This window comes from Seriola aureovittata, chromosome 9 (genome assembly GCF_021018895.1).
Source record: "Seriola aureovittata isolate HTS-2021-v1 ecotype China chromosome 9, ASM2101889v1, whole genome shotgun sequence".
Taxonomy (NCBI): Eukaryota; Metazoa; Chordata; class Actinopteri; order Carangiformes; family Carangidae; genus Seriola; species Seriola aureovittata.
In genome coordinates, this window is record NC_079372.1 from 16,803,186 (window position 1) to 16,822,761 (window position 19,576).

The 19,576-nt window shown below is 36.4% G+C and overlaps 1 protein-coding gene across 1 annotated transcript; it reads left to right on the forward strand.

Annotated features, from left to right (window-relative positions):
• Positions 1–530: 530 nt before the first annotated feature.
• On the forward strand, positions 531–16,584 carry LOC130175012 (scavenger receptor cysteine-rich type 1 protein M160). Its single transcript, XM_056385270.1, has 18 exons — positions 531–588; positions 2,378–2,692; positions 2,853–2,957; positions 4,047–4,259; positions 4,345–4,533; positions 4,770–4,924; positions 5,493–5,646; positions 5,929–6,231; positions 7,588–7,902; positions 8,732–9,031; positions 9,411–9,713; positions 10,258–10,554; positions 11,664–11,936; positions 12,769–12,950; positions 13,085–13,187; positions 13,383–13,538; positions 14,236–14,331; positions 14,685–16,584. Exons 1-18 carry the CDS (start codon positions 531–533, stop codon positions 14,891–14,893), a joined length of 3,726 nt encoding a protein of 1,241 aa, XP_056241245.1. The 3' UTR covers positions 14,894–16,584.
• Positions 16,585–19,576: the final 2,992 nt, after the last annotated feature.

A 19,576-nucleotide genomic window follows, 5' to 3' on the forward strand; every position in this document is an offset into this window, starting at 1 on the left:
AATCAGATGCAACATTAAAAAAGATGAAATAAATTTCACGACATCAGACTTTGTGCATCGTATCATTTACAAGGTATGGGTGTGGTGTGCTTTCTCCCTCATCAGGAGAATATAGATGAACTGGATTTATTTAATGGCTGTACATTCAAGTGTCAATCATGAATAAAAATCTAAATCACAGAAAAAACAGTTAAGTTTTTGTTAGACGAGAAAAAGCACACCGATTTCTGAAAAAGTATCATTTGTGAAATGTGAATAAAACTGTAATAAGATGGAGGATACATATGTATGTAAATATGCATGCATACAGTATATGTATATATGTGTATGTTTGTTTTTGTGTATGATAGAATTTGTATGTTTTGTTGTTTCAGTTGTCTTTCATTCTAAGACAGAATTTGCAAATCGAACTGTGCAGCACATGAGAGCAGGTAGCAGCTCATACCCATTTCTGGTGGGCACATCCTTTGCGATATAAAGCTGAGCAGCTCATTCTTTTGCCTCACTCTCCTCTGTAGTCTGTGGTGACGATGTGGTTCCTCCTTCTTCTGATCCACGCTGCTCACACTCAGCTCACGGACAAAAAAGGCAAGTTATGACTATTCTTTTCTTTCTCCTTATTTGTGACAAATTAAAACTGAACAGTGCCTGATTTAACAGATTTTGAGATAAGAAAAAGAATCTTCCATTTAAAAAAAAAAAAAGGATATAACTTTCCATTAAATATATTTGAGCCAAAGATATCTATTTTTAGAAGGCAACCACATGCAGGGGCTGCAGGAAATGTCTTGCTGAATCTAAAGATTTATTATTTCCTTAAGTTAAAAGCTGTGATGAGGAGAGGTTTCTGTGAACAGTAAAGTAGCAATTATTATTATTTATTAATTGATTATTAAAAGTGTACCTGTAGGCCACAATATAACAACCAGATTCCAGTCTAGTAGTATGAGGGGAAAATGTAAATAATTATTCTAATGAATCATTTCAATAACATTTTGGACAACACTGGAAGTTTTTCATGTCAAGTTAAAAGAAAACATTTTGAAAAAATAAAATTAAGTAATATTAAATATAATAATAATAAATAAAATAAAATAAATAATATTACAAATTGCTTTGAAATTTGAAAAATAAAATTCTGGTGTGTTGTCAAAATTTTTGCCAAATTTTTAGTTTTATGAATAATTTATGAACATTACAGAAAGTCACATCGAACGTTCTCTGAGAAATTAATTAAAATCAAGTGCTAAGATAACTCTTGATATAGAAGTTACATCTGGACATTTTTGTCTTTTGGCAAATATTGTCATAAATTACAAAAATAACCTGCATATTATTATAATTTTTTAATTACTTAATATGTCTTAAAGTCATTGTCAATTCGGGTGATATTTGAATAAATTTGACACTAATCTTAAACTAAGGTTGAAAAAAATGTATGTTTAGTAATCTTAATCTTAGCTTCAGGGTTTTCTATAAAATAATTTAGACAAAGTTGGGAAGAAAGATTATTCTCATAAATATTCTCAAAATACTGAAATACAGGTGCGTCTCGGTGGCTCACCTGGGAGAGTGTGTACCACATAGACTCACTCCTGACCGCAGTGGCCTGGGTTAGAGACCGACCCACGGCCCTTTGCTGCATGTGATCCCCCTTCTCTCACCCTGACCCTCCTGTCTACTCTTACTGTCCTTTCAGAATAAAGGCAAAAATGCGGGTTTGTAGTTAATGTAGTAATAAGTGAATAATATTTCCAAACAAGTATTCAATTAAGCACATGAGCGGAATAATCTTTCCAAGCACTCTAATATATATTTACAGTAATTAGGTTTTAATTGAATTTTTTTTTTTTTGTCAAGGAAATTCCTTTTTTTCCCAAAACGAGTATAAAATGAGATACTTCTGATCCTGCTCTGAATCCATTTATGTCTCTATTATATCATTTCTTTACTTTATAGGAAAAACTCTCATTACAATTTTGACTAACTTTGTAGATAAATGGAAACACATGAAACAGCATTCAAAAGGAAAAACAGGATGTTTCATAGCAGTCAGAGGTTTTTAGGTTTTGTAAAAGCCTTTAAGAGCCAACCCTGACTCGCAAAAACAACGTTTGTATACAATTACACTTTGCCTAATTGTTGTATGGAAACTTAATTTCTAGGAAACAGGGTTGGCAGAGCTCACAAACTTTAGCCACACAGCAAACGTGGGTCGAAAACTCAGTAATAAGTTCCTGATCAGGTATTAAAAAAACAAAAACAAAACAATGACAGCAACTTCAACAACAACTTAAATGAATGAAGATGACAAAATGCAAACATATGCCCCCCACTCTATTAACATACTTCTGTTAACCTTCTGCCTTCTGACCAGATGGGGATGGGGTGATCCTCAGAGGTGGAGCTAGTCCATGTGAAGGCCACGTTGAAGTCCTCTTTGAGGGCAAATGGCGCTTTGTTGGAGATAAATACTGGACCTCAAACACTGAAAAAGTGGCATGCAGAAGCACTCACTGTGGGGAACCTTTGCCGGACTCAACAGTAGATGTGGAAAGGCCCAAGAAGAGCGAAGTGTGGCTCAATGAGCTGAAATGCAGGGGAGATGAAGAACAACTGTGGCAATGTGACTGTCCTGGTTGGAACATCAGCTACTACTCCAAACCCTCGGTGAAAAAGATTAAATGTTCAAGTGAGGCTGAACTTTTAGCTTTTACGTTTGTTGTGATACATGATACTGAACACCTTTAAAAAGTTATATATTCTGTGCTACAAAGGAGGTGCTGAGAGCAATCCAAAATATGATGATGATGATGATGATGGCTGTTAATTTTTCATTCTTGCTCTTCTAGATAAAATCGACATAAGACTGGATGGATATAAATGTGCCGGAGCTGTGCAGTACTCCACAGATGGAGGGCAAAAATGGTCAGGATACTTTTGTGCTGACAAATTGGGTAAGAGTTAACATCATGTGTGTGTGCACTACACTTCAACAGCAGTCAGCCTTTGTAAACGCTACCAGTGTCACGGCTGCGCAGTACAACGATGTAAAAATACTCCATTACAAGTAAAAGTACTGAACTCAAAAAACGGCACTGTTAACGATGTAGTATATGTTTTATTTTTGTTAATACTGATTCTTTAATGTCTAAGTAGCTTTTTACTGTTGTAGCTGCAGGTGGAGGTACAGAGATTTAGCTTCTTTTATGTACTGTACAGTTTGGCACTTTAATCCTGTCGTTCCCTCCAAAGGGTCACATGATAAATCTGAGATACGATTCATTTCCATGTTTTGAACTTCGCTGTAGTCTTTGCTTTTTTGTGTTGACTATTGGATCATTTTACCTCACTGAACATAACCCCAGCTTTTGTTTTTTTCAAAGTGCTACAAGCCAAGAAGGTGAAGAACCAGATTTAATCTTTACCAATATGTTAAAATGTATTTTATAAAATGATCAGTGTTTTTTTATTTTAATGTAAAATCTTAATCTGAAAAATACTTTGTAACTAGAGTTTAAGTAGAAATGTCGTGGAGTATAAGCATGTAGTAGCTTTAAGTGGAAACACTCCAGGAGAGAACATGTACCCCTCAATTGTGCTTAAGTACAATGCTTGATTAAATGTACTATTTACTAATTATATACAGTATATTATAAATATAATACGTCAAATCACAAAACAACAAAACAAATCCACAGCATTTTCTCATGAAACCCACAGGACTGAAGGATTGTCCCTCTGTCTCTTCTTTGGTGCTTTTCATGAATATTATGAATATTAATATTTATTTTTACCCAATTGTATATTCATCTTTTTCCTTACTAAATGATCGGGGCCTACAACATTCAAATGGCCTTCCATACTTCAAAGCTACTTAACTGTTTTCTTTTGATTTTGTAATGACTTTAAATTCATTTGTTTCTTTGTTCTTCTTCTACAACTTCTGTCAGTCTTGGAAATACTTCTGGTATCAGTGTTGTGAAGTGTTTACCACTCTGATAATGATCATTTACCATCATGTGTATGTTTCCTCTCACATAAAGAAAATAAGGAAGCAGATTTTCTGTGTAAAAGCCAGGGGTGCGGTAAATCCAAGGAGCTGCAAATGCACGACTGGATGATTTGGGACGGATTCAAATCAAACGCTAAGAAGAAGATCAACTGTTCAGACATCTCACCCATAGATAATCTGTGGCAGTGCATCACCAAGGAATCAAATCCCCAGTGCAAAAACCCTGTTTCTGTCGTATGCAATGGTAACACACACACACACACTCAAACACATTTAGTATGATATGTTGCAACGTATCAGTGAATGAAGAAGTTGTTTGATTTAAACAGGTTATGAAAGGCTGCAGCTCAGAGGAAACGCATCAAATGTCTGTTCTGGGCGGCTGGAGAAAGAGAAAAACGGCAAGTGGAATCCAGTTAAAAACAATGCAAGCGTTGCTGATCAGTGGTGCCGGCAGATGCACTGTGGGGCATCCAATCCCAGTTCGGATGCCAATGGCACACAGCTGACATGCACAGGTAATTCAACTAATTAATATTCAACCACCTCATTTCCACAAACAAGCTCAAAGCAACCACTTTGTATTTGTGTATTGACAACTTTTCATATATATATTATTTTTTCAAATGAAAATATATAAATCAAAGGAGAGAAACTTTCAAGCCACATAAAACCAGTTTTATTCACCTTCTTGAGCCCCTTGAAAATTTAAATCATGACATCAAAATCACTTTCCTCTTTCTGCTCTCCACAGACAGAGTTAACGTTGTACTGATGGATGGTAGGACTCCCAGCAAGTGCTATGGTGCGGTTCATATTGACGTGAATGGTGAGCGTCTCCCTGTGTGTGGCTCTTCCTGGACCATGAAGGAAGCTGAAGTGGTCTGCAAGGAGCTCAACTGTGGGAAAGTGAGTTTTCAGTGTCAGCTTCCAGTATCAGCATTGAAATAATGTTTTATTTAATGTGAGCCTGTGTAACTTTATGAGTAGCAGCCACTGTTGCTGCTTGTTACAATTACGGGATAATGCTAAATGCAAGAATATCAGTGGCACAAGTAGAAAAGAGTCAGTAATGTCAGTAAGCTGACACAAAATATAAGGACTCCCTTATTTCTTCACATAGAAGGTGGGAAGCTGCAAGTATGCTGTGTTTATCAATTAATTTTTTCATTTATAAGACTTTTATCTTTCTTGACTTTTTTCACTTTAAATGTCTAATGGAATAGTTTGGGATTTTGTGAAATACGCACGTTCACATTCTTGTTGAAGCAGTTTAGCTTAGCATAAGGACCAAAAACAGGGAGAACTTCCTCTGTCTAGATATGAAAAGAAATCCCCCAGCTTCTCTAAAGAAGCTATTATTAGTATTAGTATTAGTATTATGTTAGTGTCGTGTAACTTACTGTATCACTCAGAGTTTTCTGTCTGGTAAAAATGAATGGTATGATTCACTCAGAGTATACATGCTTTCTTCTAGGTGATTAAACATAGTAACGATCAGAAGACTAACGAACGAGGGGCAATGAACAATGTGAAGTGCTTAGGCAGTGAGTCCTCGCTGTGGCACTGTCGGGCCAAGCGTAACAGCAGCGCTGTCAAGTGTTCAGAAAAGGCTTCTGTCATCTGTGCAGGTGAGATATGGCAGTGATCATAGAGTGATAGTCTCTTCCTGATATCTGTATGACAACTTTGGCTTTTTAGATATAGAACAGATAGAGAATTTCCCATTTTATTGATTCATATCAAGAAAAACATTATTATTTTGACATTATGGTGGAATTAAAAAATGTGATTCTGTTGCAGTGTATGTAGAATTTCTGCCTAAATGCATGTAGTAAGATATTTTTCATCATTACTATTATTATTTTGTATGTGTATGCATGTTTGACAGTTCTCTTGCTGTCATGGTACAGATAGTATAAGGGTGAGATTGAAGGACGGTCCTGGAAGATGTGCTGGGAGAGTGGAGATCCAGTATGAGGGCCAATGGAGACAAGTTTCTAAAAATCAGTGGGATGACAAATCAGATACTGTCTGCAAAGAACTTAACTGTGGCAATAAAAGCAAAACTGAAACATTCATGAAGGGTCCAGATAATTTCCTCGCTAATACTGTGAAATGCAAGTCAGATGCCTCAACCATATCTGACTGTTTGACAAATTCAGAGTCAAACACCGCCCCCAGTCAGAGGGAGACCGTGGGAATAACCTGTGAGGGTGAGTATTCTTTTGTTTGTTTCTGGTTTGTTCGTCTGTTTTGCCCTTAGACCTTCTCTTATTGTGTGTCATTGTCATCCGCCAATTCCATATTGTCAGTAACAGCAGAGAGTTGTGTATGAATGCACTCAAGTGAATTCTTTAATTCAAATGGAAAGTGTAACAAAAAAGTCACAGCCTTTTCAATGCAACAACAAATATCTAAATACAACACTGTTATTATGTGAAATTTTACTGAATTTCCTATTCAGTAAGAATTTATTTTTTCTATTTTATTTTATTTTTTATTTTTGGCCACTTGGGGGCAACAGAACAAGCTGCAACTACAAACATATTATCACCTTATGAATTAGTTGTGTTGTATGTGTCAGCAAACAAGTCAGTTACAAGTGACTGGTCCAGCAGACACAGAGCAAATGTCTATTCTCCTTTAAGCTCTCTATCAACCCCTGAGGAAATATCTGTCTCGTTAGCTGCTTAGGGCGTCACCACGTTCACCACGTTCACCACGTTTGCCACGTTTGCCACGTTCACCACGTTCAGAAAGTTTTCAGATTCATTTACTTTTTTCCCGCTCTTTTTCACACCCATCAATCTACAGTCATTGAACCATAATGACAAAGTACAAACATGCTTTTAGAGCTGTTTTGAAAATTAGCACATTTATTAAAATCAGGCGATAATTCTCTGTGGGTTTCAACTTCAAGTGACACCGTTCACAATCCTTATAGTCATTTGATCCATTGTTCATATAATAAAATATTGTGTGCAGCTTTAATATTGACATGGTATAAGGGAGTCACAGTCTAATACTGTCATTATATTATATAAAGTAGTGTTAGTGGTATCAAACATTCATCATCGCTTTATTTGTTTTTATTTATTTATGTTTTTGTCTGGTTTCCGGTACACAGTTACACCCTTTGCAAAATCATTAACAATATTATTATTAATAACAACAACAACAACAACAACAACAACAACAACAATACTACTACTACTACTAATAATACATTTTATTTACCTTTATGTACAAGGCATAACAAAACAGAATAGAATAAAATATAATTGCATAAGATAAATATGATTGCATTGAACTCAAGTGTTGGAGTTAAACAGAATAAGCAAGTTTGAAAAGGGATTTAAAGATGAGTCAATATTATGGATGTCTTGTGAAAGTGAGTTTCACAGTTGAGGTGCAACACGGCTGACAGCCATAAATTCTCTGAAACTAAACAATATCAACAAAATATACATACTTTGAGCCTATCCCAACATGCATTGTGAAGACAAGACATGTTGCTGGTCTATCACAGTCCTAATACTGTATATCTCTCTTTTTTATGTCCCTGTCAGAGCACGAGGTGGTATTTCTGAGCCGAGATGAGTCCAGTCCCTGTTCTGGCAGGGTGGGGATAGAGCACAACAGTAACAACTACTGGCTCTCTGGCTCGAACAAGACATGGAACCGAGACTCTGCAAACATAGTGTGTCAGCAGAAGAACTGTGGGACTGTTTCCAACTTTACCTCTGTCCCTTCTACTGATAAGCAGGCAAAATTTTGGGATAAATCTTACAAGTGCTCATCCAACGGCAAATCTCTGTTTGAATGTGAAACGAAGACACCGTCATCAGACCACAATGAGACCATTGCAAGAGTGACCTGTACAGGTAATGTGAGGCGGCGTTGAAACATATAAACTGATAGATCATGATATTCATTTATTCCGTCACTGGTTGTCCTGTGATCCAGTTTGGAGAAATGATGTAATATACACTCCATTACACAAACTCACCTGAATGGTCATAGCTTCACCAGCAGCTGCTGGGATACCACAATTAACCCATACACAAATGAAATATATGTACATATATTACATTTCCATATATGAAATGTATATACATATGAAGTGAAAACATATAAAGTACATGCACATGATAAAATTTTACATGAAACTCATAGAAATGTATGTACATAGACATGTGTTACATATCCATCCCAAAGCCTGTCAATATATGGTGATGCTATAAATATTAAAGATAGACTCATATGTTTAAGATTAATAAAAAAAAACATAATAAAATGTATTTTAAATGTAATTTAGATTTTAATGTAGGCCTATGTTGTTTTAACAAACTTTTATAAACTAAACTAAATCCATCATCTAGATATTTGTTAATATTTGTACATATACAAATTTCACTTTTTTGTATTTTTAATTTATGTTATAAACTTAGATCTTAACATGTGCAGAGGATGTGTCTATGTGATAATAATATATCGCCTGATCAGTAACATCACTTTTGATATGAGCACATAAGGACTTATGCCATATATATATATATCTGTATGGGAAGCTTCTACTCAAACTTTGAAATATCATGCACTTACCTGAAACTGGTCTGAAGAATGCTTTAGTTGTGAAATAATCTACTGATGTGGGTCAGCAAACAACTTCCTCATCCCTTTGGCTATTATCTTGTTTGGTTGCCTCAACAGGAACAATCACAATGAGCCTGACAAAGACGTGTTGGGGACATGTCATCATCAATATGAATGGGAGGAGTGGAGGTGTGTGTGGCGACTCCTGGACACAGGAGCATTCTGAGATGCTGTGTAAAAGCCGTGGCTGTGGGGACCATGTCCTAAAGGCCATCAACCAGGCTGAAAATATAGACGTGCTCGTCAAGAGTTTGCACAATACAGACCTGACCAATGACCTGACCCGGAGCAACTTCGTACTGAATGATGAAAAGGATAACACCTGCAACCGAAACCCAGCCTATGTCATTTGTTCAGGTAATGGATTGATTTTAAAGGATCTATATGTTGAGAAATGTTCAATATTAAAAAGGTTAAAATTTTGCGTGTTCATAACAATTACAGTGTTACAATTATCCTTTTGGTCAACTGGAACAAGAACATCTAGGCCTTTCTCTCTCTCGCTCTCTCTCTTAATTTTCCTTTATTGGTGAGATAACACAACAAAAACAATAGTGACACGAAGGATACCTAGGACATAATTGACAGACATGCAGAAGAAGAACATACAATATATAAGAATATAAAAAATAGTATAAAATAATATGATAATAGTGTAATCACTAATCAGTAGTCTAAATAAGTTTTTGGTGATCTACGAGATTCTAACTTTGTATCTTTCATTGTTTTGTTGCAGGTAGTGTCGAGCCCAGATTTAGTTCTAACAGGGACAAATGTGTCGGAAATGTGGAGGTTTTTTATGAAGGCAAGTGGCTCCCGGTGTGCGAGAGCGCTCTTAAAAATGTAGATGTACGACACACCATCTGTGGGCAGCTGGGATGTGATCGGGCTGTCGATGTGATTCCCCACTTCGGACCTAAACCAACAGAGAGTAATGTGATTTCACAACTACAGTGTAATGGCACAAAGTCATTATCAGAATGTATTATCACTTCAAATCAAGACAAGTCCTGCAAGCCTGTTGGCCTCAACTGCACCGGTGTGTGTAATGATCTTCTCTCTTCTTCATTATCCATTTATTCTGTCCCCACTCTAGCATCTAGCATGTTGTCTTGACAAGATTTGATAAAGAAATAACATGTAAGGGTTATAGGCAATTTTCAGCTTCAGTTTTTCCTCTTGCATCTGAGACTTTCCTATAAAGACATAGTCTGTTAATAAAATATTTTTTTTCACCTTCTTGATGAGAGTTAGATGAGAAGATTGATACCACCTCCATAACAGTAAGACAGATATGAAGCTACCACAGTGGGATGCAGTGGGAAAATGTCTGCCTTGATTAATCCGTTTAAAAACAAAGTGCAGCTTCATGATGTAAAGATATGAAAGTGTTATTGATTTTCTTATCCAACTCTCAGCAAGAAATCAAATCAGTTCCACTGATGCCTTTAACATTAGTGAAAACCTTAAGGTTATTTTATTTGCCCAACATGACAAGACATGAGTTTCTGCTAACACCATCAGGTTTTGTGAGTTTTGCATTTCTTGGATCTCGTCTCACTAGTTCCTGCTGATTATCTTAGGCTGGAGAAAGATGTTGGTCAACGGTACCTGTAGTGGACCTGTGTCTGTTCTCTCCAATGGAAAACATCATGCCGTGTCCTCTGAAGGGTGGACAGCCAATGAAGGGAAAACGCTTTGCCAGGATCTGAACTGTGGCAGCTACAAGTCGAAAGAGGACGTCAACAGTACCAATAAGGATTTTTGGAACAGAAACTTCAAATGTTCAGATGGACCGGCTCCAGAAAACATCTGGAAGTGTGAAAATAATGAAACCCTAGACTCACGCGAGAAGAAACAGCTCTTTATTAAATGTGAAGGTAAATGTTATTTTTGCAGGATTTCTGTGATTATAGAACCTCTGCAGTTGCATCGGAAACCTCTTAAAAGTGAGACATGCCACCGACAGTGTGCAAGAAATACTATTTTCACAAATACAGTAAATAACCTACTTCACAATCGTTTTTGTTGGCCATTAAAGGAAGAGTTAGAGGAGAAGATACCTCTGTCATGTTGGTCCATTGAAGTGATATTTCGGGTTATTTGACGTGGAGTTGTGAGAGGTACTTATCTAGTCATGTACTTGTCAGTGTATTACCTGCAGTAGATTCAGATCAGTGTGCTGCTCTTTCCACCTGCTTCAAACGTTCATCCGGCTAGGCTAAGCTAACCTGTACTTTAGTGTACCGACATGCAAGTGGTGTCGATTTTGCTGTCTAACTCTTGTGAGGACAGGTCAAAGTATTCCCTAAAATCCCAATGTATTTCTTTCAAATTACAGGTTACTGCAGATAGTAGATCTTAGCTTATCCCGAGCTTGGAGCAGCTAGCTGGTATAGGCTATGTCTAATTAAAAACTATAAGTTAATGTACTAGAGGAGTTCTATGAGCAGTTGACTTGACTAAAATTAACTATGATTTATGCTGGAATAGGTCTTTTTCTTCTTCATTGCTGATATTGCAAAGTGGAATTTTCTTAGCTGGAATAAGGAAAAACTGTATAATTATTTCAAAATAGACCAAAGCATGAGTAGAATGTGTAGTTTGTACAGGTTTTTGCATGAAGTGCGCTCTCTTCCTCTGTGAGCAGTTGTGTGCCTTTGCGTGGTGTGGCATGTTTACTCCTCAGGATTTTCTGTATTTCAAAGTACAGACAAAGGGTCAGCGTTACAATGACTTTGCTAATGAGGATTTTATATGTAAAATTCTTTCTCCCCCAGAGACACATATTGTGTCACTCAATTTTTCACTGTTAACAAATACTGTTAGTCACATTTTAATAACTGCTGATATACACTCACAGAGTGTTCACCATTCAGTGTTAATGTAACTCGGTCATGAACTCGGTATACTGTGTCATATTTAGTCATTTATTTAGTCATATTTACTGCTCTTTTAATATTTGATCTTTTATTTCTTTCTTTCCTAGAGTCCGAGGTCACCCTGACAGATCATTGTCAAGGTGAAGTGAAAATGAATAAATTGAAAGTGTGCAGCAGTGGCTGGATTGAAAACTATTCACACATGATTTGCCAAGAAAAGAACTGTAGCAACGCTTTTTCAAGAGAGGGGAGCTTCAATGAACCTGAGCCAAATACTGAGTACAACCATGTCCGTTGCACTTCCAACCAACACAGACTTAGCCAGTGCATGGCAATGAAGGGAAAGTGCGATGGAAAGGTGGTGACTGTTGCCTGTGTTGGTAAGTGTGTGTATGTGCTTACTTTACCATCAAAGATGCAGAGTTTCCATCTAACTCTCCTGTCACCTTGTCTGAACAAATGCCATTATATTATTTCAAATGGAAAATAATGTGTCACAAAGGAGCTAATGTCAGTTTCTAGGGCCCTAACACCTTGCTTTCATACAACAGTATTCACTTGTATGTGTGACGGTAGCAGATTTCACAGAGTTTTAGCACTTTTAGCATGTTTTAAGCATTAAACATCTGCTTTGAGCCAGTCATTTTTATTCATTATATTTTATCAGAACATAAAAAATGCACATGATTACTCGTTTAATTTAAAACAATTCCCTTCTTCTGTTGATGCTTACAATATTTTGTGAGTACATTTTTAATTTTCTGGGAGTCTGTCTTTGTAAATGACAGCAGCTCAATAGTTTATGAATTTCTTGTTTAATGGGTATTAAAGAAATAGGAACACACACTCTTTGCTTTGATACAATTGAATGTCGTTTTTGGCCAGGAGACAACTACCCTAGCTTAGCATAAAGACAAGTTAGAAAATAAGGCACTTCCATAGCTTACAAATAAACAGCTTTTATCTTGTATGTTTATTCAATGGGAAAAACAAAGGTTAAAACTGTAATTTGTTATTTTTACTCTTTGATTTTGATACCTTGGACCTTTAATTGTTTCCCCCTGCTCCCTATGTTTATGCTAAGCTAGCTTCATCTTCATATTCAGCAGACATATGTGAGGGTGTTATGGATATTCTCATCTGACTCCCATCAACAAAGATGAATTATTAATTTTATTCATTCATTTATTTTTTGATTTTTTTTCTTTACAGAAAATTTCAAGTTCAACACCTCACGACATTGTGGAGGTGAACTTAAAGTCTACGATGGACGTGGCTGGGAAAAAGTTTGTCCGCTGGAAGCTCTTTCCCAAGATTCTTTGAACATGCTATGTAGTAAGCTTGGATGTAGTGGTTACATAAGCAAAAAACTAATAATTAAGAACAAGTATGAGGTAAATATTTGTATTTCACTTTTTGTCTTGTTTTGGCAAAGTGTCCCTCAGTCTCACAAGCTTTTCTGTTTTTGCCTTGTGTTCTCTTTATAAGTCATTCAAACCTTGTTTTTATCTGTTTAAATTTGATCCAGCGCTTGAAAGTCGGACTGAACTGCACAACCAAACACATGGACATCAAGCACTGTGTCGTCGCACAGACTTGTACAGCCAAACCAGCTGAGATCTACTGTGGAGGTAACTGAACCATGAATCCTTTCCCAATGAGTCATGCTGCTTCCCAAAAATATTCATTCAGTTGCTTTGCATAGGAATCATCTTTTTGTATTCTGTAAATTTGAACTAATTTTATCTAAAACCAACCGCTGCTTTGATTAACATGGGTCAGAGAGATAAAATTAATTAACAGTCCCACTCTGTGTTTGATTTCAGATTACATACCGCCTCCAACTACGCCTCCGCCCCCCAAATCCACCAATGTGCCCGTTATCGTGGGAGTAGTATTGTCTTTGGTTGTGTTGATACTGATTATTGTATTTGTGCGAATTTGCATCATCAAGAAGTACAAGAATGACAAGAACATCCGGTGTGAGTATCTTATTCTATTGCACCCATCTTCTGCCGGTTGTTATTGCTGCACTTGCAGTTACATACTGGTTGGTAAAGGGCATACCATTCAATTAGAGTTCGACTGAAAACAAAATCAATCAATCAAAATCCTGATCATCCCAGTGCAATGAAATGCATTGAGCCATCTGGCCACAAGAGGCCAGTCTTTCTGCATGCAGACTTCATCCTGATTTCTCTATGCTCCATGTGACCACTAAAAATTATGGTATCACATATGCTTTTTTTTTTTTTTTTTTAAATTATTATTATCAGCATTTATATCTCAACTCACCTGGTAGAGTCCATACCACATGTCAAGGTTAAGTCCCAGGTTAATTTGCTGCATATCATCCTCTACAATGTCTCTGCTTACATTTACATTTACTAAACTGGCAGACGCTTTTATCTGAAGTGACTTACAAGTGTTAGTTACGTAACATAATATATATATATATATATATATATAAATTTAGGTTTAAATAGAAGTTCATCGGTTCTGCCCACCAATGCTTACTTCAAAGCAGATGCAAGTAGAATTGGAGTATAAATCTTTAAAGGCTTTGTAATATGTGCATGTGTTGTGCTCCATCTGTTTTTCCGTGCTGTTCCCTACTGCATCAGTATGAGACAGTTGTTTTTCATCTCGCAGTAAATGTCTAATCCTGTTTTTATGTAGCGACGATGCTGTCAAGAAATGACTTAGAGTTTGAAAGTGGTGAGTATGAGGACGTCCCGAGCAAAGAAAATGAAATGGAAGAGTTCGGTCGTGGCAGTGAGTTCATAATATATTCATTCATTATTTCATTTTATTTTATTTCTCTTATTTTATATGGTACGTTTATATTTTATTTTACATATTATAGTATCATATATCATATTATTCTCTGATTTCTATGATATATACTTAATATTATTGTATTATTACTGTATAGCATGTGTATATTACATGTACTGTACATATATTAAGATAACATTAATTACTTTATTATTATGTTTATTGTACTTATAAGAATAGTTCAGTTTATTTTATTGGTTTTAAGTTTTCATCGTGGAGATGCAGTGCATTTTTATTTGAAATGTAGTCAGTGTGAAAGTATTTGTGTTGTGTTGCTGTTGTTCATGCAGGACTCAGATCAGAGGCTGAATTCATCACAGAGAACGACGCACGGAGCACTTCCTCCTTTTCTTACGATGATATTGATGAAGCAGAGGCTGAGCCCCTGCGCTCTCACGCCACCACTGCTGGTGCCTCAAGAGACAACAACATCCAGCAAGATACCCTCAATCAAAGCGATGGAAAGTTTCAATCACATCATGCAATACCTTCTCACTAAATTCTCACATTGTCAGTAATCAGACTAACTACAATTTAACATACAACTGTTTTTCATGCTAACAGATGTGGTGACCTATGAGGTGGAAGACCCACAGGAGAATTATGACGACATCGAAGCCAGTCCTGAAATCACACAAACTAAAGCTGAAGTCCACGACAGCCTCGTAACCGCACCTGAAAGCAACACAGTGGCACCTCCAACATTGGTGCCGGAGGATGGGGACTACCTAGTGCCGAACCAGGATGGGTGAGCCAAAACTGTGTTTAAGACCTGCTGAAATAAAATCCAATCAGGCAAAGTGGATCACCCCAAAACCCAGCTCCCTTTTACTCTGACTGAAAGGGAAAAACCTATACTAAAAAAATATATATATATATATTATTATTATTAGAATTATGCATTTTTAATCTGAATACAGATCATTTTTATATCAGACCAGATTGTACAGTTTAGGAGCAAAAAGAGCGTGTTCCAGTCAGAAATTGTAATCTGATTGTGAACTGCTCACCAGTGTAGATAAAGTTAGCTTTAGCTCATATTTTACATAAACGTGTATTATTGAATGTACAAAATGTGTGCCTGCCATCATACTATGTCACAGGTGAGGAAAATGAGCACTTAAGTTTTGTTTTTGTTCAAATATACAAAGGTGTGATTTCAGCGTTATATCTTATCTTTTGGTTTAAAACCTTCATCCTACTGCAGATTTTATAGCTTTTTTAAAAATGTGTTCAGTGTGATTCTTTGATTCAACATACAGATCATGTATACACGGCAGTTAGGCTTCTTGTATTTCTGCACTATACTATGAGAGTTTATTTTTGGATAGCATGGATAGCAACGCTGAAATTAATGTTGTCATATGAGTCATACTCCTTGTATCAGCTGATACAGTAAACTCAGGTCATATTGTTACATGTGTAAATTCTATGTTTTCAGTTTTAGATGTTTAATAAGAATTTATAAGATTGAGATTTCACTGTCATATTTCTGCTTTTTTGAAACCACTCTCACGTCTGTAAATATGAAGCTACAGCCAGCAGCTGGTTAGCTTAGCCTAGCATAAAGACAGGAAACAGAGCTCAACAAACCATAGAGAGTTAAAGTGAGTTATAGTGTTAATTACTGACCTTTAGAAGGTGCTGCTAGGTGGCTTTTGTTATTTTTGGACAGAACCAGGATAGCTGTTTCTCTCTGCTTCCAGTCTTAATGCTAAAATAAGCTACCTGACTTGAAGGCTCCACCTTCACAGAGTGAATTATAAGCTACTTGACATTTTTACTAGACATTTTGTACAAGAGAGGGTCAGAACTGCAATCACAATGTAGCTGCCAAGTAAAGTCCTTAAAGGTCCCACATTGTAGAAAGGGAGATTTCCAATACTCCAAATAATTCACTGTTTAAAGTGTAAATTATGGGACCTTTCATTTTACTCATCTGGTCAAAAAATAAATAAAAAGAAGGAAAAGAAAAAAAGGTTTGGTAAACTTTTGTATGATCTCTTTCTCTTGTTGTATTATGTACTTTCAGTTTTTTCCTGATTCTTGAAAGATTGCTGTATCCCCTGCTGCTTCATGTTACAGTTCACAGTTAAATCAGTGTATCAGTTGCAGTTTCTTCTGGCACTGGAGCCATGACTGACACCGCTGTAATAAAGAAACCTTTAGAATAAACATGTTCAACATGAATAGCCTCGTGTGTTAACCGCAGTTTTGTACAAAAACAACATTAAATTCTTTATCAAGACTTTTTGTTTGCTCTGTTGTTCAGACTTTTAGATTTTGTCCTCTACTTGCAGCTAATGAAACCTCCGAGACTCCTGGGTTTTGGAAATGGCTCAGATGTTGAGTATCAAACTGTATGTTATGTGTCGTATATAGTTTGATACACAGCACAATAAGCCGTTTATTCCACAAAGCATCGTTTGTAGTGTGACTCAAGTTTGCCGCTGGTCTTCTCTTTAACAATGCAATCGTGTTTTTATACATCTTTTAAGTTTGTTTATTCATTTATTTACGTTAATGTATTGATTTTTTTTTTTAATTATGATGATTTTGCTCAGCAATGGCAAAAATCCAAACACTGTTTTTTCTCAAAACCTTTCATCCCTGTGCACTTTAATATTCTCTATAATCACTTAAACATTTCCCTCTGGTCAAGACATGAGAGAGCAGCTGCCCGCTACAAATGTTAACATGAGTAAGGCCATTCGCAAGGGACTGACAGACATGCTAGTGCTGCTTTTAAGAGATTGACAGATCTGCTAGAGCCTCACATGTTTAGTCAGGAGTTAGCCAAGGGCCAGTGAGATCACGGAGCCAGCGATACACCCGAAGGGACTAATTTGTAAGCAGCAGCCCCTCGTCTGATATGTAAACATCACACCCAGCCTCGCTGTAAGGGGGCCTTGCTGGGGGGGGATCATGATGCAGGATCGTTGCGTGGCTGAAGCTGAAATAGATACAAAGGAAACATAGTGATCTGTGCGGGAAAGAGATGACGTTTTAATGTTCATCCTGTCTCAGGTGCCACTTCTCTACAGCCAAAGGATCATTCTGGATTTGGAGTTGTTGAGTCAATTAACCTTAAATCATGTTTACTGTTTCTTTTCCCCAAAGATACCATTGTTTCTAGCCATGCTAGTGGTGTCGTACTTGGAATTCTGTGAATTTTGGGGGTGAAGGTTAAGCCTATTCTTTGTGCTTTGTAGTTTCATGTTGATTTCAATGCAAAATCCTCTTGAAATTCTGCTCTCTTACTGTCCTGCCACCATAATCCGGATCACAGGATTGAACTTGATAAAATATAAAAGTGTTTTTCTGCCCTTTCTTTTTTCCCTGGTTTTGCCTCTCATGAACTTTTTGAGGTTGTGGGGTCTACACATCCTGAAAGGTGGACCTACAGATACTACCCATGGCTGAAAAAAGGTACTGCACCTTCTTTGCACAATTTTAGGTAAAAAATGTAATGTATTTTTATTTTTATTTTAAGTCAATATTCTCCTTAAAAGCTACTAATATCAAACATAAGATAAGACAGTTAAAGCACAGAACTCTAAAGATGTAAATACAACATTAACTTAATAGATAAAACTAACATAAATGTCTCGACCAAGGAAACTGATCATCATCTTTTATTTATTTATTTATTCATAGCACCATTATTATGAATGTTTGTAAATTTCATTGTGTTCCCACCACTTCAATCCTTAAATGGTTTGCCACAAAACCTAGTAACAAAATCCAAACCCATACACAGATGTAATATATGTACATGTATTAAATTTCCATATATGTAATATGTACATATGAAGTAAAATCATATATGTATATATCGCTGATGTATGTAAAAAAATTACATATGGAGTCTGTTAGAAATTGGGACAATTTCATATAATGACACATACTGTATGTTTAGCTAATACAAATGTATGTTTATGTATGAATTCTTATATTCTAGACGCATGTTACACATATATACTATATCATCCCAAAGCCTGTCAATATATGTTGATATTATAGAGATATAGATAGAATGATAAAGAAATAATGTATAAGAAAATTTATCAGAAATTAAACTTGCCTTTTACTTTGGACATTTCATAGAAACGTATATCTTCAGATATCCAGAGGATGTATGTGTAATAATAAATTTCCTTATAGGTGACATATATATGGCAACATCTCTCTTGATATAGGGGCATATACGTGATATATTACATTTGTGCATGAGCCGTGCCAGAGGATGAATCCTAGTTACTGTGGCGATCCCCTGACTGTTCCTCTAGCGCCTCCATGACGGTGACATTTGCGGTTTTCAACTATTGGATGGATTGTCATGAAATTTAGTAAAGTAAAGTCGATGTCTCCCTCAGGAGGAGCTGTAATAACTCGGGTGAGGCCTTAACGTTTTTATATATATATGAATAAATATCTACAAAACTAATGACATTCCCATCAGCTTCAAATGTAATTTGTGTTTAGTGCTAACCAGCAAGAATTAGCATGATTACAGACTGAATGAAGACCTGCATCACAGAAAATCCAGCATGGATTTTTGAGTGTGCATATATTCTACCTTTCACATGATATTTGCCTTTTTCAATATAGTATCAATATCTCCTTGCTGACACTTATGTACTTAAGTTAATCCACTGCTGTTAACATTGTGCTCTGTTTTCCAGTGTTGTGTTACTGACAAATCAGCTCATAGTAGCTGCTGAAATCTATTAATTTTATAGCATTATTATGTGGTATTAAGTGTCACAAATGATCCGGGAAAATAAAGTCAATCAGGATATTAGATCCTTCTTCGTAGAGGATCCTTTGACACGGCTTTATCTTATGTGAATGGCAGTTTTAGTTTTAATCATATTTTCAGACTATTCCGGGACCTTTGCCCAAATGTCAATAATGTTATGTTTCACGTATTCTGACCTGTCTCCTCTCCTGGCTGCGGGTCTCATGATCCTAATTTGTGGAAATGCAGATTATGGTTGAGAAAAGTTTCTTCAGCTGCCTGACACTGACTTTTTATGGAGGTAACTGACAGACGAGCCGTCAGCCGGGAGAAAGGCCCCAGTTGTGGTGATTTTCCATCACAGAGTGGTTTTATTAATAGTCCTCCTGCATGTACGGTGCCATCCAGAAGGCTTGGCTATCTTGTCCATGGCTAACTCTC

Excerpts from the sequence above, each read along its gene's own strand:
- LOC130175012 (XM_056385270.1), top strand. The coding sequence starts at position 531 with ATGTGGTTCCTCCTTCTTCTGATCCACGCTGCTCACACTCAGCTCACG. Across the intron at positions 2,693-2,852 it reads GAAAAAGATTAAATGTTCAA|ATAAAATCGACATAAGACTG; the intron begins GTGAGGCTGAAC and ends TTGCTCTTCTAG. Across the intron at positions 6,232-7,587 it reads CGTGGGAATAACCTGTGAGG|AGCACGAGGTGGTATTTCTG; the intron begins GTGAGTATTCTT and ends TGTCCCTGTCAG.